Source organism: Oncorhynchus kisutch, linkage group LG12 (genome assembly GCF_002021735.2).
Source record: "Oncorhynchus kisutch isolate 150728-3 linkage group LG12, Okis_V2, whole genome shotgun sequence".
Classification (NCBI taxonomy): domain Eukaryota; kingdom Metazoa; phylum Chordata; class Actinopteri; order Salmoniformes; family Salmonidae; genus Oncorhynchus; species Oncorhynchus kisutch.
This window is the reverse complement of record NC_034185.2, coordinates 47,136,894-47,157,344: the sequence shown is the minus strand read 5'-3', so window position 1 is coordinate 47,157,344 and position 20,451 is coordinate 47,136,894. Positions and strand designations below refer to the sequence as shown.

The window sequence follows — 20,451 nt, the reverse complement described above, 5'->3', positions numbered from 1 at the left end:
ATTTTCTTGTATTCAATCAGAACTCAACCATTTATAGAATAGGCAAGCAGAGAAAGTCAACCTCTTTACTTCAACAGTCAGCCACTACAGTCCGAAATAGGGTCTTTTAGACTAATTTGCGATAACATAAATAATTTCAGGGTTACGCAACTAAAGTGTTGCCTCAGGATACAAATGTAATGTGATATGTAGTTAAGCTGAGCCTTCCCAGTAATTTCAATGTTTCATCACGTGTGTGTGTGCTCGCTAATAGACTCACAGATCGGAATTGAAAACCTATGTCTTTCAAAGATAATTGTTAAAAATCCAAATAACTTCACAGGTCTTCATTGTAAAGGGTTTAAACACTGTTTCCCATGTTTGTTCAATGAACCATAAACAATTAATGTGCACCTGTGGAACAGTCGTTAAGACACTAACAGCTTACAGACGGTAGGCAATTAAGGTCATAGCTATGAAAACTGAGGACACTAAAGAGGCCTTTCTACTGACTCTGAAAAACACCAAAACAAAGATGCCCAGGTTCTCTGCTCATCTGCGTGAACGTGCCTTAGGCATGCTGCAAGGAGGCATGAGGACTGCAGATGAGGCCAGGGCAATAAATTGCAATGTCCGTACTGTGAGACGCCTAAGACGGTGCTAGAGGGAGACAGGATGGACAGCTGATCGTCCTCGCAGTGGCACACCACGTGTAACATAGAGGCGAAAGAAAGGCACACCTATTTAGACACGTGTCTGTAATCATGGCCAGGTGTGACCTGATATCATAGGTTAATTCTCCTTTTAAAATAGCATACAAAAAATATAAATGGATAGCGTACGATCATAGATACAATTTGACTACATAAGCCTACAAACATTTACAATAGCAAAATCACAAGAATGGCTTCAGATCAAAGTCTACGTTGAGACCGAAGGGAGCAAGGGTCTTTCAATTAAAGATCCAAGCAGCCTCATGATATTAACAACAAATTGTCGAGGTCACCCCCTCTCCTAGGGAGGGTGACATGTTCGATGCCAATATAACATAGACGAAATCGAGTGGTTTTCTTCCAAAAAGTGGGCCGCAACTGGGTATGTCGAGTTTTTGCACCTAATGGTGCAACGATGCTCTGAGACTTACTTCGCACTTTGTTTTACCCACACAATTCTTACCACAAGGACAAGTTATAAAATAAATAACTGCCTTAGTGGAGCACGTAATAACACCTTTGATTGGGATCTGTTTCCCTGTTTGTGGGTGTTTGAAGGATCTACATTTATAAGTGCCATTGCTTTGAGCACAGCTTGTAGTTTCCATCCAGTAGGGGCGCAAATACACATTGTGCAGGGATATCTTGGGGTGGTAAATCAGAGTTTACCAGTTGATCTCTGAGGTTTCTGCCCCGCGAGAATACGACCAAGGGAAGGTCCGAAAACACATTACCGATACGATCATCGAATCTTAGAATGTGCCAATGTTTGAACGATTCCCTTAAAAGACCGCGTGTAACAACACCTGCACAGGATCGGTACGGCCGAACATCACACCTGTGGGACAGGTACAGGATGGCAACAACAACTGCCCGAGTTTCACCAGGAATGCACAATCCCTCCATCAGTCCCCCAATCCCTCCATGGAGGAGTGGGGTAACCTCTCACAGCAAGAACTGGCAAATCTGGTGCAGTCCATGATAGATACACCAGATACTGACTGATACTTTTGATTTTGACCCCCCCCCCCCCCCCTTTGTTCACGGACACATTATTCAATTTCTGTTAGTCACATGTCTGTGTGGAACTTGTTCAGTTTATGTCTGTTGTTGAATCTTGTTATGTTAAGTTTGCTGAAATTAAACGCAGTTGACAGTGAGAGGACGTTTCTTTTTTTGCTGAGTTTATATTAGATGACTTATTCAGGTTTACTGGCTTGGCAACTCATTAACCAAACACATTGTGCCAAGAAATCAGGAAGAGGGATGTTCTTTTTCTAACCCACTTTGATCGTATCAAGTAAAAGGCTGCAGATTGCCCAAGTCATTTGCATTGTAATGCCAGCGCTGTGCTTTGATTGGGGAAATGAAAGTTGTCCAATAATAGCCCGGGCCATGTCAGTGTGAGCAGTGACGATTGGCTGTTCATGGAGCGTTTACGCAGTTGATTGGATTGGAGAGTCATTAAACTCTTCCTGCTGTGATCTGAAATGAAGGTCAAGGGACATGAGGAAAACCACAGGTTGTTGTAGATAGCAGGGCAACTAGGGGCTTATTCAGACTGAAGAGGGTTTGAAACAACGGAATTTCAAATGACATTACATGTACATAAACTTTTCGCCATTCAAAGGATCAGAGAATGAATGTAAGCTACAGCTAGCTAGCACTGTAGTGCATAAAATGTGGCAAGGAGTGAGAAAGACAGAACAGTTTTGAACAAAGTAATGTCTTCCAAAAGGAAGGGGAAGCTAGAGAGGGGGAGAGATTTCTTAATTTCCCCCCACTTACTTAACTAGCAAATGCAGCTAGCTAGTTCAGCCTACTCAAACACCCCTCTCAAACATAGCATCCCTATGTTAGCTAGCTGGCTATGACTATCAGCACTAGAACGCATACCTATAGTTGTGCAATAGAAACTCTCGCTTGAAACTGTTGGACTAATGATTACACCCTACATCATCTAGATGCAGGCAAGGGTGTGCAAGGCGGAATTGAATGTGTCAAATGTTTCCTCTCAACCTATGTGCTCCTACGTTGTAAACTTTCATTCATAGGCTAGGTTGTAGCAACCTCCTAATGGGCTTAGGGAAAATTTGATTATCAATTCAAGTAGGCTAAACCTATTGCTGTTACATTGAACTGGGTGAATGGAATATGAATGACCGCCATCCATTATGCTGTAATAGAAATAAGGCCGCTCTCATGAAAAAAACAACTATCTTCATCTTAAATAGCACTGACCATGTGGGGCGGTGGGTAGCCTAGTGGTTAGAGCTTTGGGCCAGTAGCCGAACGGTTGCTAGATCGAATCTCTAAGCTGACAGGGTAAAAATCGGTTCTGCCCCTGAACAAGGCAGTTAATCCACTGTTCCTAGGCCGTCATTGTAAATAAGAATTTGTTCTTAACTGACTTGACTAGTTAAATAAATAAAATGACTGATCTGGAAAATACAAATAATAATAATATAAACACTGCAAAATTATCAGTTTCTTTGGTTGTACTATTTATAGGTATGTTTAAAACAAAATGTTAATTTACCCATTCTATAAACTACTGGCAATATTTCTCCCAAATTCCAAATAAAAATATTGTCATTTAGAGCATTTATTTGCAGAAAATGATAACTGGTCAAAATAACAAAAAGGTGCAGTGTTGTCAGACCTTGAATAATGCAAAGAAAATAAGTAAACAACACAATACTTATGTTTTATCTTAGGAAGACTTCAGAAATCAATATTTGGTGGAATAACCCTGATTTATCAATCACAGCTTTCATGCGTCTTGGCATGCTCTCTCCACCAGTCTTTCACATTAATGTTTGGTGACTTTATGCCATCCTGGCGGAAAACTTCAAGCAGCTCTTCTTTGACCATCTTCCTCTAGATCAAATTCGAGGTTTTGAATTGGGGTTCAGGTCTGGAGATTGGTCTGGCCATGACAGGGTCTTGATCTGGTGGTCCTCCATTCACGCCATGTGGCATGGAGCATCGTCCTGCTGGGAAAAAAACTATCCTCAGAGTTGGGGAACATTGTCAGAGCAGAAGGAAGCAAGTTTTCTTCCAGGACATCCTTGTACGTGGCTTGATTCATGCGTCCTTCACAAAGACAAATCTGCCCGACTCCAGCCTTTCTGAAGCACCCCCAGATCATCACCGATCCTCCACCAAATTTCACTGTGTTTGCGAGACACTGTGGCTTGTAGGCCTCTCCAGGTCTCGCACCCACTGTGAAATCTGGTGGATATGAACTTATTTTCTTTGCATTATTAGAGATCTGACAACACTGCATCTTTTTAGTTATTTTGACCAGTTGTCATTTTCTCTAAATGACCATTTTATTTGGAATGTGGGAGAAATGTTGTCAGTTTATAGAATAAAACTAAAATTTTCATTTTACCCAAACACGTAACTATAAATAGTTAAACCAGAGAAACTGATCATTTTGTATGCATACATACATGGTCAGCGCTACTGTCCCTGTGATTTATGCCCCACACCCAGCCAGGGTGGGCTGAGTGAATGACCAAGCCCCTAGTGAGAACATCAAAAGGCCACTCTCAATGCGACGCAATTTCAGTACCGTATTTCATCTAACGTATTTCATGCTCATTCCCTTAAGAGGGAGGGTGGGAGGGAGGAGGGCGGCTTACAATCTCTCTCCGATGTGATGCTACTGTGGAAACAGGTTCGTTCTGCGCCAAGCGTGGCAGCATTCCCAGAATGCAAAGCGTTACTGTCCGGGTAGGGAGGAGCCAGTGTCTTAGAGCAGTGGGTTCACACACATGCACGTGCATACACACACACCAATGAGAGACACACACACACCAATGAGAGACACACACACACACACACACACCAATGAGAGAGACTCCCACTCAACTGACGGGAGATTTCCTTAAAGATATGGGAGAAAGGTTGACATTTAAAATGGTGTGTAAATAGAATCTATACTATGTGACTGTAGAATGAATACTTTATATCTTATAGTACATCATTGCACGCATGATAGAACAGCAAAGAATGTACTTCCATTTTGCTATACCACAATGCTGGACGGTTCTCTCTTCCGTTTCATCGGCAAAACAATAACACATGCACTGGTACGATCAATGGCGTTGTTTCACCTTATGCGCCTAGTCCAAAAATTGATGTTCCAATCCTAGATTGCCCCTTTTAACAGACTCCTTTTTAAAGATGAATAATTTAAACCTCAACCGAAGGCACTGACACAAAATGAAGTCACTTTATGAGAAATGCATGTTACAGCCCTGAGGAAGGGCTGTAAAACTTCCCTAACCAGGAAGTTAGGGGATTGATAATGAACCCCGGCCAAAGTTTAGATGATGGAGGGTTTGATTTGCAGGTCCTCGGCTTTGGGGAGAGGGAGAGGTGAGTGAGTGGGGCATAGAAACCAATTGAAGAGAGCATGAGCAAGAGGACGGGCGCAATGGAGAGACTTACGACACACCTCTCCAATTAGGTTGACCGTGTCGGAATGACGTTAGCTCAAGTCTTGGTTCTAGGTGTTGATGTGAGCTTGCAAGATGGCATGTGTGAATACTGCCATCACCAGGTGATTTAAGATCAGGTCTTCCCCTTCTCCCCCCCATGTTTCAGAATCAGAAGAGGAAACTCAAACCAGATGAATACATTGATATCCCCTCTTCTTCACCCTTATTAGCATGATCCGATAAAACCATAAAATAACCATTAGACCAAGGTTTTAAACAGAAGCAGAGAAGGGAGTCCCGCTATCCCTTAGCCATTATTTAGCATTCGAGAATATAACAAATCTGTAGAAAAGAGAGTCTTGATTTTGTCATTGACTCATTTGACAGAATTGTCAAAGCATTCTATTGACTAGGGCTGTGATGATACCAGCATAGGAAAAAAGATTCCCAAGGCATAAATGAAAACACCAAGCAGACAGAACTCTCTAGTCCTTTTTAAAAAACTGCTGTATATAAAATATTGTGTTGCTATAGATTGGAAAATAAGTGGATAAATCTGACTCGGAATGACAATGTTTGTTTCCAACATTAGGAATGTTTTCCTAAAGAAGTTTCCTTGCCACGTACTAACGAGTATCACGATACTGGTATTGTCCCGGCCCTACTATTGACCGTAGGATGACATTCTATACGACAAAACGCACCGCATAGACTCTCACGTCTGAAAGCAGCAGGTGTTAGCGATATACGGTGACGATTCTATATGTTGTATCGACGGGAAATGTTTTGAAAATGATGGCTGACATTTCTAATCAGAGGTGACAGGACGGCTAACTGTTGCTTTTAACCATTTGTGGGCACGATGTGTTTTGTCCTTTGGGATTGGTAGGTGACATAAAAATAAAAAAAATGCACTCAATCCAATTGTAGAGCACCGGGACCTGGATTAGGGTTTCTTGGAAATCAAGAACCTCGGGGAGAGAAGGCTTTGAAAACAGGCCGATGAGCTTCATCAACATGATCAAGGCATACAGATTTTTTTTTTTGTCCTTCGTTGCTACCTGGGTCTCGTGCACCCTCCTATTCTCTAGCTTGTCTCCTCCTACATCTGTCGCTCACTGTCTCTTTCACTGCCTCTCCTTTATTCTAGTGCTCTCTTCTCACCTCACCCTCGACAGGCTGCTGCTTCTCTCTTTCTTTGTCTCCCTCCTTCCCTCTGTACCACATGTTCTCTCTCACGGTTCAGTATTATTCAATAGATCCTGTGTACAAACGTGTGTGTGTGTGTGTGTGAGTGTAAAATATATATATATATATGTGTGTGTGGTGTGTAAGCATTTGTTCCATGCATATGCGTGTGTGTACGTAAAACAAACACATCTACTTAGTCCCATCCAGGTGACTAAGTAGAATCCGTAATAAGCGCTTGTCACTTGGCTGAGCGACACCACAAAGCAACTATTTATAAAAGGTATTTTCTATCTGTCTGTCATGCATGGCTTTTAATGAATTATTTCACTCCATGAATATTAATGCTGTATAATATTGAATTAATAACCGGTGATCATGACAACTATGAAAGACGGACTGACCAGTGATGATAATTAACATATAAACAGGACCACTTTAGAAGATCATGTCTGTGTCCTAAGTGGCACCCTATTAAGTGCACTATATTTAACCAGGGTCCTTAGGGGTCTTGTCAAAGGTAGTGCAATATATAGGGAATAGGATGCCATTTGGAATGCCGACCGTGTCTTATTCATCGTGGCTGTTGTGGCTTGTTGGACCCTTGGGTGTACAGAGCGAGTCAGGGGTGCGTCCCAAATGGCACCCTATTCCCTATGCAGACCCCCAAGGGTCCTGGTAAAAGAAAATTGTGCACTAAATAAGGAATAGGGTGTAATTTGGGACATGGCCCCTCTGTCTGTCTCATCTCAAGTTGACGGTGGCTGGCTGTAAGCTAGTGTGACTATTCATTAGCCCCTCTTATCATGGTCATTAGCCCTAGATGGATAGATACTAGATCCTGTTCATGTATATTTCCCCTATCTTTATATCCATGAACAGCAGTGGTTTAGATCATTATCGTTTGGCGACTAATACATTTCTATCTGCTTTCATCCCTTTGTCCTTCTTGGCCCTCCCCGCTTCCCCTCTTCCTCGGGATCATTATTCTTCAGTCAGCATGACACTCTTTTCATGTCACAACGTCATAGCATACCATGATCTCCTTTAGAAAGCACTGTTGGAATATGCTCCCTGGAATATCCTTTTGCCTTCCACGCCATCATTGTGTGTTAGCATGCTGATTAGCATTTCCCAATAGAATGCGCTGCTGTCCATGCTAGCATCGTTAGCTAATATGCTAATGCTCCAATTCAGGCTAATTGCCTTCTGTAGGTCAGCAAAGGGAATGAATAGCATTCAGTGAGCCGCATTGTAATAAGCTAGGTGATAACAGTTTAGGGTGCCTGGCTTGGACCCTACTGGACACCCATCCACTTAACCGGCGGTGATTTAGCAGCGGATTTATGAGCAAAGTCTAATTCTCATTAGTCCCGGCCTCCCTGGTCCTCTGCTCACCTCCATTGATTACCAAAACATTCATTTACATCCTATGATTACTAATTAGGCATTTGTACCCTGTCTGAAATCGTCCTGTTAGTAGCATATGGGGGTGTGCGACACGTCCTCCTCAGCCTTGTGTCGCCCCTTGCGCTACTGAACAGCTAGCTTTTCGTGTAGCGCCAAATGGTAAGACGCTTCAGGAGGGAGGTCACGTGCGCTAGCAGGGCAGAGGTCCTGGGTTTGAGCCTCTGTGTGAGCCGAATCGGGAGGAAGTGGTACTCGCTAAGAAGCATTGTGACGTCCTTACATTAGCATGTGACATACTCCCACTCGATCCTTTCCGATACATTTCATTTTTCATCTTGGTCCCTGCAATGCTAAACACATAGTAGTTCAATAGATATACTGAGTGTGTAAAACATTAGGGATATTAAGTTGCACCCCCCTTTGCCCTCAGAACAGCCTCAATTTGTCGGGGCATGTTGACTCCAATGTGTCCCACAGCTTTGTCAAATTGGCTGGGTGTCCTTTGGGTGGTGGACCATTCTTGATGCCCACAGGAAACTGTTGAGTGTGAAAACCCCAGTAGCTTTTCAGTTCGACACACTTAAACCGATGTGCCCTGGCACCTACCACCATACCCCCGTTCAAGAGCACTTAAATATTTTGTTTCGCTCATTCACCCTCTAAATGGCACACATACAATACATGTCTCAATTGTCTCCAGGCTTAAAAATCCTTTAACTTTTCACCTCCCCTTCAGCAACACTGATTTTGAAATGGATTTAACAGGTGACATCAATAAGGGATCATAGCTTTCAACTGGATTTACCTGGTCAATCTGTCATGGAAAGAGCAGAAGTTCCTAATGTTTTGTACACTCAGTGTATATCTATATTATTATACATGTGAAGAATGCAAATCTTGCAAATTGTATTTCCATTTAAAAGACCGTCCTAATCATGCCTTCCATTTTATTTATAGATAATCAGGATGCATCCCAAATTGCACCCGATTCCCTATTTACATTTTATGACATTTAGCAGACACTCTTATACAGAGCGACTTGCAGTAGTGAGTGCCTACATTTTTGTACCTTTTCTACTGGTCCCCCGTGGGAATCGAACACACAACCCTGGTGTTGCAAGCGCCATGCTCTACCAACTGTAGTGCACTACATTTGACCAAGCGCCCTAAATTATCATTCTCTCTTGCTGAAGCAGATTGACTTCTGCAGGTGAGATTTGCACCCCTGTATAAAAGGCAACATGAAATTGGTCTGTATCTGACCCTGAAACTAGCACCCGATAGCATTATATCAACCGCACAGTGCCCTTTCATCCTGGCATGGTGAGACAGATCCTGCATCCCAAATAGAGCCCCACAGTGGAGGTGTCATACTACCCATAAAACCTATCGATCAAACAGGGAAATGGTTCCAATCGTTTTTCCACCATACATTTTAGAAACACTTCAAATAAGGGCTGCGTTTCGTGTAGGTTTACCCTGGCGTGCCATTTTCATAACCACGTAAATCTCTCTCGGACAAAGTGACTATTTACGATCAGATTTGAACATGCTAATTAACATAAGTAGACATGGAAGACTACAAATCCCTGCAAGCTCCTGCACGTAATCTCTAGCACCGTTTGCTAACAGGTACATTTACAGAAATGCAGCCAATTTATTCATTACTACATTTAGCTTACATTAGATGGTTAATCCAGAGATTCTTACTTTTGCCTCGAATTGGCATTTTCATCCAGATCATCATCGTTCTTTAGCAGCTAATTAGCATTTAATTTTTGGGGGGTAAATATAGATTTCAGACCCCTTGACTTTTCCCACATTTTATTACGTTACAACCTTATTCTAAAATTGATGAGAGAAAAAATGAATCCATCTACACACACTACCCCATAATGACAAAGCAAAAACAGGTTTTTAGACATTTTTGCAAAAGTATTAAAAATAAAAACTGATCACATTTACATAAGTATTCAGACACTTTACTCAGTACTTTGTTGAAGCACTTTTTGGCAGCGATTACAGCCTCGAGTCTCCTTGTGTATGACGCTACAAGTTTGGCACACCTGTACCTCTCAAGCTCTGTCAGGTTGGATGGGGAGCGTTGCCGCACAGCTATTTTCAGGTCTCCAGAGATGTTCGATCGGGTTCAATTCCGGGCTCTGGCTGGGCCACTCAAAGACATTCAGAGACTTGTCCTGAAGCCACTCCTGCGTTGTTTTGGCTGTGTGCTTAGGGTCATTGTCCTGTTGGAAGGTGAACCTTCGCCCCAGTCTGAGGTCCTGAGCGCTCTGGATCAGGTTTTTTATCAAGGATCTCTTTGTACTTTGTTCCGTTGATCTGTCCCTGCCGCTGAAAAACATCCCCACAGTATGACGATGCCATCATCATGCTTCACCGTAGGGATTGTGCCAGGGTTCCTCCAGACATGATGCTTAGCATTCAGGTCAAAGAGTTCGATCTTGCTTTCATCGGACCAGAGAACCTTGTTTCTCATGGTCTGAGAGTCTTTAGGTGCCTTTTTGGCAAACTCCAAGCAGGCTGTCATGTGTATTTTACTGAGGAGTGGCTTCTGTCTGGCCACTACCATAAAGGCCTGATTGGTGGAGTGCTGCAGAGATAGTTGTCCTTCTGGAAGGTTCTCCCATCTCCACAGAGGAACTCTAGAGCGCTGTCTGTGACCATCAGGTTCTTGGTCACCTCCCTGACCAAGTCCCTTCTCCTCCGATTGCTCAGTTTTGCTGGGTGGCCAGCTCTAGGAAGAGTCTTGGTGGTTCAATGCTGCAGAAATGTTTTGGTACCCATACCCAGATCTGTGCCTTCGACACAATCCTGTCTCTGAGCTCTACGGACAATTATTTTGGCCTCATGGCTTTCTTTTTGCTGTGACATGCACTGACAACTATGGGACCTTTTTTATATAGACAGGTTTATGTCTTTCCAAATCATGTCCATTCAATTGAATTTACCACATGTGGACTCCCAAGTTGTAGAAACATATCAAGGATGATCAATGGAAACCGGATGCACCGGAGGTCAATTCAATTTCGAGTGTCACCGCAAAGGATCTGAGAACTTTTGTAAATCATTTGAAAAAATGTATAAACATTTGAAAAAAATGTATAAACTGTTTTCTTTGTCATTATGGTATTTTGTGTAGATTTTCTGAAGAAAAAATAAATATTGAATCCATTTGATAATAAGGCTGTAATGTAACAAAATGGAAAAGGTCAAGGGGTCTGAATACTTTCCGAAGGCACTATATATTGATAAGTCACCATGTCTGAGAGATTTACACAGCCATCAAAACGTTACGCCAGGGTAAGCCTACATGAAACACATCCCTTATTTGAAGTGTTTCTATAAATGGTGGGGGAAAAAAACAATTTGGAACCATTTCCCTGTTTGACTGCTAGGTTTTATGGGTATTATGACTCGTACTCTGGTACTCTATGGCACCATTAATTCCATTTTATAGTGCACTTCTATGGGCCCTGGTCAAAAGTAATGCACTATGAAGGGAATAATGCTGTCATTTGGGACGCGAACACTGTCGAGATGCAATTACACACATTTTCAGTTCCCCTTCCATATGAATGTCTCTGACATGCCTTTTTATCTGCCCTGTAGTGTGGACAACCAGAGAGGTGTCACTTGAGGACGAGCCACCTGAGACACCGTGTTCCTTATGGAAGTCTATTATATGGTGTATATACTTCATGGGGAAACTGAGTGTGGGAGGCCGGTGTGTGCGGGTAGAGCATATGGAAGAGGAGAGGACGGGTGAGGAACAGAGAGCATGGATTCACGGAAGCTCTGTCCTCTGTAGCGCCATCCTACCAACCTGTAAACAGGTGGTCTGGTACTACTTCACCCTCAATGTCTTGTCTAGGTCTGTGCCAGTCAGACAGACACACACACACACACACACACCGCTGTCTTACTATATTTGTGAATTTTAGTTGGGTTACTTTTCTTGAGAGGACTTCTGGTACTCGTAAGTATAGTAAAAACGTGTACACACACACACACACACACGGCCTAGTGTCCCAGTACAGTAAGACCCAGGAAAGACTGTAGGAGACCTGGTTTTCAACTCCCCCAGTGCCGGTGTGAACATGTGGGCTTATTTGTCGACTTGTTCCCCCTGTCTGGAGGTGCTAGTTTTGAAAGGAGACGATGAGTCACGCCTAGAGAGAGCGGTGTGTTTAAAAAAAATTAAGGTTGACAACAGGAAACCGACACATCACGTGTATATGTCCTACTGAGATGTGTCGGTCTGTCTGTCTCCTCTCTTGCTTCTTCCTATTGGCTCTTTTGATTTCCTGCTGTGTCTCTTTTGGTACGTCTTTCTCTCTTTCTGCAGGTTTCTGTGTCTATGCATGTCTATGCATGTCTGTGTGTGTCTCTTTAAACCCACCCTCTTCCCCTCCTCCTCAAACTCAGCTTCAGTTATGCAGAGTGAGCCGTCCGTCCGCCAGTCTGGTGGTATAGTGCATTAACACAACACTTCTGGGGAGAGAGGGAGAAGAGCGAGGCTTTTCAGTTCTGCATGTCCTTAGCCCTCCACTCCCAGAGGATTGGCGTATCTCTCTCTAGCCCCAGGTCTTATTTGAGCCTTGCCACTTTGATCCAGCGTGGACTGAGATGCATTGACAGAGCGATGGCTCTGTCATGGATGAATGCCTTGCTGCTCTTTTGTGAAACCTATCTGGTGGGATAATAGCTGCAGAGGCTGGGTTGCAGGAGCACACGCATTAGATCAGCGTTTCCCAAACTCGGTCCTCGTGACCCTAAAGAGTGCATTTAAAAAAATATATATATATATTTTTTCCTGACGCTACACAGCTGATTCAAACGATCAAAGCTTGATGATTAGTTGATTATTCGAATCAGCTGTGTAGCGCACTTACTGTACATGTCGAACACACTGTCCACTGGTACAATCAGTCAAACACACACCTCTAATCCAATCTGTGGTCACGCTCCTCTCCTTCCCTCTACTCACCCAGGTGGGTCTGCTCTAGACTGGATGGGGTGTGTGTGTGCCTCTGTGTGCTAGCCCCTCCAAAGTCCCTCCAACCTACCAGACCACTACAAATAAGTATTCACTGCACTGTAAAAAAACAACAACAACGATTTGAATATCCAGATGAAGTGAGTAGAAAAGGCTACTCAAAAAGACAGATGCAATATATTCCAACAAAAAGAAATGTAAAGCCGATCATCTTTGGATCAGTGTATCATGAATACCAATTCTTCAACAGTATAATCCAACTCTACTACCAGTCTGTGTCTCTGGGACAAAATGGCACCCTATTCTAAATCAAATCAAATCAAATGTATTTGTCACATACACATGGTTAGCAGATGTTATTGCGAGTGTAGCGAAATGCTTGTGCTTCTAGTTCCGACAATGCAGTAATAACGAACAAGTAATCTAACTAACAATTCCCCCCAAAAAATACTGTCTTATACAGAGTGTAAGGGGATAAAGAATATGTACATAAGGATATATGAATGAGTGATGGTACAGAGCAGCATAGGCAAGATACAGTAGATGATATCGAGTACAGTATATACATATGAGATGAGTATGTAAACCAAGTGGCATAGTTAAAGTGGCTAGTGATACATGTATTACATAAGGATGCAGTCGATGATATAGAGTACAGTATCTACGTATGCATATGAGATGAATAATGTAGGGTAAGTAACATTATATAAGGTAGCATTGTTTAAAGTGGCTAGTGATATATTTACATCATTTCCCGTCAATTCCCATGATTAAAGTGGCTGGAGTAGAGTCAGTGGCATTGACAGTGTGTTGGCAGTAGCCACTCAATGTTAGTGGTGGCTGTTTAACAGTCTGATGGCCTTGAGATAGAAGCTGTTTTTCAGTCGCTGTTTTATTCTCTACATAGTACAAAAATAGAACACTATATACACGGAATGGGGTTGGATTTGGGACGCGTGTGTTTTTCCCAGGTTGGGGAGACACTGTGATACTCACTACCCCGACTACCCACAATCCTACAGCACTTTCTATGTGGGGATTCAATTCTCAGTGTAAACCAGATTATTCATTACACCATATATTATATATTTGTGTATATATTTAGCAACCTCTCCGTCACCCTCTGGTCTCTGTCTGTGTCCCAAATGGCACCCTATTCCCTTCATAGCACACTACTTTTGCCCTGGGCCCTGTTAAAAGTAGTGCACTTTTCCTTTGATGATGCCCGTCACATCCCATAATATAGAGGAAAATCTGCTTCAGCCACATCGACTCCTGTATCTGTTATGTGTTGAAATTGACCTCCTCTTTGATGTTTTTAAGGGTGGCTGCTGAAATCCTATTTTGTGTGTCTTTGTGTGTGTGTGTGTGTGCGTGTGTGTGCGTGCGTGCGTGCGTGTGTGTGTGCCCTTATTGACACGTCCTCCCACTGCCTGGAGGTAAGGGAGAATGGCGGTGACTGTGATGGCAGGCCTGACTCCTGATCGCTTTAGCTGTGACACTGAAAACAGAAGCAGACAGTGTGAATATATATATATATATATATATATATATATATACATATATATATATACATACACATACACGGGGAGCGAAGATGAATCATCAGAAAGCTGTTGGAAATGCACTCCTACACGAACCATAGGTATACAAAATGGCAGGTGTGAGATTGTATTCGTGCCTGTCGATTCAGAGGGATAGTGAGAGGGAGAGTGAAAGGGAGGGAGGGAGGGAGGGAGAGAGAGCGAGAGAGAGAAATGAAGAGGGGGAGAGAGAAGCTCATATTGTGACTGGAGCCATTTTAGCAACAGGGAAAATGTTCATCCTCTCTGGGCTAGTTGAAGAGTCACTCATGAGCTTTTCTATCCTGCTCAGCAAATTACCACAACCAGAAGATGGTGTGTCTGCGTGGAGAGTCTCCTCGGTGTATGGGGGGGGAAAGGTGTATTTATCCCTGGGACACACCCGAGCCCAGGTGTGTCCCATTTCGCTGACCCTCCCGGCTCCTCCCACCGACATCCTAATAAGGAAAACGGGAGCAAAGAGAGAATTCGGCAGACAGAGTGGGAGGGTTGGTCACACTTTTTTTTTTTATAGAACGTTTTACATGACCGCTATTGTCCATGTGCCGGTTTCACGGAACACTGTCAATAGAGGTGGAAATGCAGGCAAATCTGCATCACAAATGGCACCCTATTCAGCTTGGTGGGCCCTGGTCAAATGTAGTGCGCTATTATGGGAATAGAGTACCATTTGGGATGCATTCATAACTGGAGCGTGCAACTTTAACCTTCAGACAGTAGTCACTTTTGCTCCCGTAAAAACCAACGACAAAGCCCAGCGGTAAGTGGGACCTTTTTTTGTGTGCGTCTTGTTTGGATTTTCTGAGGAGATTGTTTGGACAGGAGCGACTGCAGGTGTTGGAAAGGACAAAGATGTGGTATATGCAGACGCGCACACACACACACACACACCACCGAGATGAGGGAAGGGAATACGGCTTGTTTCACTCCCCGAAGTGGGAGTGAGAAGTGAGGGGAGAGAAAAAAAAGACTGCGTGAGAGAGGAGAAGCAAAATATAAAAAAGATTCAGCTGTGATACAGTATCTGTGTGGAAATAAAACTTAATGTATGTATAAAACTGGGACAGCGAGTGCGATAGCATTAATCAGTGGGCTCCTGTGTGTTTGTGTTGGAGTGTGTATGTGTTTTGGAGAGACCGTACCTTAAGGTCAACATTACCCCCTGGTATGTGTGTGCTTCCAGAAGGTCTCACTTACGGTACTTAATATGATCCTATAATTAGATTCATCAGTGTCCATATAACGCTATTGTGGGAGTAAATGATTCTACCCATGGGTGACCTTGTTGAATGGTTCGGGGGTGGGGGGGGGTGATATCGAGGGGGGGTGTGTAGGGGGGTGATATCGATGGCATTTAACAGTCCAGACATGTCTGTGGCACCTCAGCAGGAGATTCTGTGACATTCAACTGTCTTGTATCTCTTTGTGACTGTGTTAAAGATGGCACAAATCTTCATGTCCAGCTCCACTGTACTGTTTGTTCTATTGGGTCCAAGTCAAGTGCAGTATTTTACATGATGTATTTGACCCAGGTCTGGTATGTGTGCACCTATCCATCTGGTTTCTGTCCTCCCATTAGAAGTGGGGTGTGTTTGTTTTGTTGTATTCCCCAAACCACCCATTCTTCCCATATGTTCCCAGGGAGTTGCAAATGTAGTGTACTCACATCTAATAACCTGCAGTTTATAAATTCATGAATTATGCAACGGGTGGGTCTAATCCTGGTTGCTAATTGGTCTATTCCACAAGTTACCACCGGCTAAGGCTATGACGTAATCCACTCATCAGCCCAACCAGCCAATTTATAAACTTGATCTCCACTGTAAGAAATCATCTAGACATGTCCCCTTTCTTTTAGACTAGCATTTAGTTTGCAACAGCAGAGATTTGTATAAACCTTGCTGTCTGTCTCTCCAACCTTTTTCAATATTGAAATTTGATCTCCGCTGTCCCATTTCAGGATTACCGTGTCAGGACGAGACATCTTATCTCAGCCAGTCGAAAGTCATGAATCAGCATTATATTTATGGATATATGCAAAGAAATATCAATAGAGCTACTGTAGTTTGCTCTATTTCCAAATTCAGTTTGAAGTGATTGTGTTAGCTGTGTAGTTGGCTAGCTCCTCTGAACATTGTCCTGACGAGAGAGCACATTTTCTATTCCATATGAAATCGCTCATCAGTAGCTCATTGTGAACGTCAGGACAAATAAACGTCACTAGAAAACCGCTTTAATCAAACGCAAATGCTGTTGTTCCGTCCGACCTGTTTGACGTGACTGTGTTAGCCATAGTTGGCTAGCTACGAACCAAGGGATAAGAACGTTGCCAGGCAGAATGGCAACGGAACATTAGAACGAATGACTCGTTATTTAAATCTGTTGGTAAACCAGTTGTATAAATGTGATAACACCCTCGAAAGCCGGTGGTTGGAGGATATATTGGCATGGTTTGGCGGCCCTCGACTTCGTACCAATATCCTCCAAATACCGACTTCTCTGGCGTTTATTACTTAAATGCAACTGCAACAGTTAATATTGCTGTTAATATAGCTTATTGTTGCCCAGTAAACTGCAGGACCATTTATCAGTGTGCAGATATCTATCTAACTTTCATGAGGTTGCACTGTTACACACACACAGGGGAGTTGGAGACCATTCTGTGTCTCTTCTCGCCTCTCCACCAGGGAGGTGGCTCAGATAGACCAGTCCATGACTGCTGAGCCTATATGGCTCTGGTCAAATTTAGTGCAACTATACTGAACAAAGATATAAATGCAGCATGTCACAATTTCAACGATTTTACTGCGTTACAGTTCATATAAGGAAATCAGTAGATTTTTAAATAAAGTCATTAGGCCCTAATCTATGGATTTCACATGACTGGGCAGGAGTGCACCCACTGGGGAGCCAGGCCCAGCCAATCAGAATACGTTTTTCCCCACAAAAGAGCTTTATTACAGACATCAGCTGTCAGCTGTCTGGGTGGCTGGTCTTAGATGATCCCGAAGGTGAAGAAGCTGGATGTGGAGGTCCTGGGCTGGCGTTGTTCTCTAAAACAACTTCTCTAAAACAACGGTAGAGAAACGGCCGTTCAATTCTCTGGAAACCACTCTAGTGGACATTCCTGCAGTCAGCATGCCAATTGCATGCTCCCTCAACTTGGCATTGTGTTGTGACAAAAGACATGAATCGGCACATTTTACAGTGTCATTATATTGTCCCTAGCACAAGGTGCACCTTTGTAATGATCGTGCTGTTTAATCAGCTTCTTGATGCCACACCTGTCAGGTGGATGGATTATCTTGGCAAAGGAGAAATGCTCACTAACAGGGATATAAACAAATTTGTGCTCAAAACATGAGAGAAATATATTTTTTTGTGCGTATTGGAACATTTCTGGGATCTACACTTTACAATATGGGACCAACACTTTACAATTTTGTTGTGTGTGAAGGAAATGTGGTGCGTTTTGAGACGTAACCTATGTGTGTTTATGCACGCCAGTAACCATCGGTCTCCTCTCCTCCCGATTCACCAGGGAGGTAACCCAGATAGACCAGTTCCTCCAGGAGACGGCGGCGCGCGAGGCCAACGCCAAGGTGCGCCTGCAGCAGTTCATCGAGGAGCTCCTGGACCGTGCCGACCGCGCCGAGAAACAGCTGCAGATCATCAGCAGCTGCGGGACCACGCCCAACGGCAGCATGGGACGCTGCAGCCTGCCCGGCTCCAACAAAGGCTCCAACAATGGACGCCAGGTGAGCTGATCCAAGACCAGTTTTGCTTTTGATTACACAAACGGTTACGGTAAGCTGATTTCTCTAGATCCGTAGCCTGCCAGGCTCCAAAAGGGCAACAAATGCCAGGTGATCTGGAGTGGAGAGAGGAAGTTGGCCGTGTAGTAGACAAACAAAGTCAGATGTGTGCAAGGGGAGCCTAATGGTTAAGAGTTGAGAAAGGTAAACTGATCCTAGATTGTTTCTGGTGATCTGGAGTGGAGGAGAAGTTGACCTAGATACTGATCTGAGGGCAGATTTGTATGTGTATACCTAATGGTTAATGTTGGAAAGGTAAGCTGACTCTAGATCTGTGCCAGATAGGGGCTCAGATAATGTCCCTGTTTAAAAACTCCCCTTCCTTGATGTGAAATAATCTAGGCGAGTCTAATGTGGTCGAAGCATCTGTTAACTCTCATAACTCCAAAGCAACAAAGGAAGGATGCATCTTCATGGAATTAGACCAGGGCCAATGGCATCGCCACAAATTAGACACTTCCTGTTGCTACATTGACAGGACAGCCAATAGGGGAAGGCAAATCCGTCGCTGTCTGGGGGAACAGATGTCAGTGACAACTCGTCAAAGTAGCTTTTTCCACTTGAATAATGAATAGGCATCGGGTCTATTGACTGTCGACTCATAGGACAAAACCAGGATGGACTCTCATAAGCCAGAGAGAGAACGCTTGGTCAACTAAACTGGGTATCTGATTCATCGACGGTGTGCATGTACTGCGTGTGTGTGTTTTACTTTGAACAGTTGTACATCACAGGAGGCTGCGGAGGGGAGGACGGCGCGTAACAATGGCTGGAACGGAGCGAATGGACTGGCATCAAACACATTGAAACCATGTTTGATGTATTTGACACCTTTCCACTGCAGCCATTACCACGCGCCCGTCCTCCCCAATGTAGCGTCCACCACCCTCCCGTGTTGTGCATTCCTTAATATAGTCCCTGCGTCGTTAGTCGACATGACGTAAGTCACTTACATAATCGGTTCTACAACGGGGTATGTTTAGTTCCAGTCCAAATGAATGGGGTCTTTTTTTGGGGGGGTGGGTGATATTGGTACAATTTAAATGATTAGTGACGAAAAGAAAAATGATTTTGGAGTGACATGAAGACAGTCGGACAATCTAACCTAGCACGTGGATGGTCCAGCTCCACTATGTCTGAGATCCAAATGGCAACTTATTCCCTACGTAGTGCACTACTTTTGACCTGAGCTCTATGGGCCCCAGTCAAAAGCAGTGCACTGTGTAGATGAACGGGATGCATCTTATCACTTGGGCGATTAGAAACAGGCAAGGTGGGCGTGTTGATACGTGTCGACTCATCACAATTCTGCATTTGAATTTGATCTGGGCCGATTTAGGGAATGTGTGAAATATTTATTAAACAGAATGGAGAGCGCTGGACTGTGAATAGCGGAATTGGACAGCGAAGGAGGAGGTGTGTGTTTGCGTGCTGTGTGTGTTTGTGTGTGGCCGCTGGTCATGTCACCTCTCTATCTTCATTTACCTCGGAGGTATAAGTGGTTGTCCATGTTGTTGGCATAGATGCACCCGGCTTTAATTGAAATTTAATTGATGATCAAGTATTTTGATTCCAGGAATCAGTGGTGTCTGACTCACTTGGTATCTGGGTATCAGAATTTCCTCATACCCTTAGATAGGATCTGAAATCTAAAATATTGCGTTGTTATTGGTTACATGCAGAAAACATCCATACAGAGGAGGCAATGGTGACATTCCAGCAGGTTCCATATGCCGCCATATTATAGACCGAAACAAAGTAAACATCGTGATACATTTGACTAAACTCTCCCCTGCCATTTCCAATTCGCAAAAACTAAAGTGTTTTTAATTTTTTTATCCAAGTGTTGTTAGCGAGAAATAGATGGCCAGTTTCTATCCATTTTCCTTCCATCTATCGTTTCCATGGAGACACACCAGTGGCTCTACTTGCTCAAGTTGTCCAGGTCAGGTGATAGCGCAGTAGTTCGTCTCTGATTCATCTTAGATACCACGTTCTACTCTCCCCCCGTATCGCTCCCATCTCTGACCTCTCCCACAGTTGACGGAGTTAAGTGAATGTGTTTCCCACGCCGGCCAAATTCCCCACCATTTACCATTTACCATGCACAACCTGCATCCCATCAAGCTCATTCATTACCCATCCTGATGTAGCCCACCCTATTCCCTACATAGTGCCCTACTTTTGATCAGAGCCATGTGGACCTGGTCAAAATGAGTGCACTATATAGGGAATAGGGCTCCATTTTGTGCCCCCAGTCTCCATTAGTGCTCAATTGAGTGGCTAAATTGTCAA

General features: G+C 43.6%; 1 protein-coding gene across 1 annotated transcript in view; it reads left to right on the top strand.

The window, feature by feature from the left end:
* LOC109900416 (F-box only protein 41) overlaps positions 1 to 20,451 on the top strand; it is an 88,779-nt gene that overhangs the window by 33,400 nt on the left and 34,928 nt on the right. Inside the window, exon 4 of the mRNA XM_031837632.1 lies at positions 17,883 to 18,099. Coding sequence (XP_031693492.1) covers positions 17,883 to 18,099 — 217 coding nt within the window. The remainder of the gene's footprint in view (positions 1 to 17,882; positions 18,100 to 20,451) is intronic.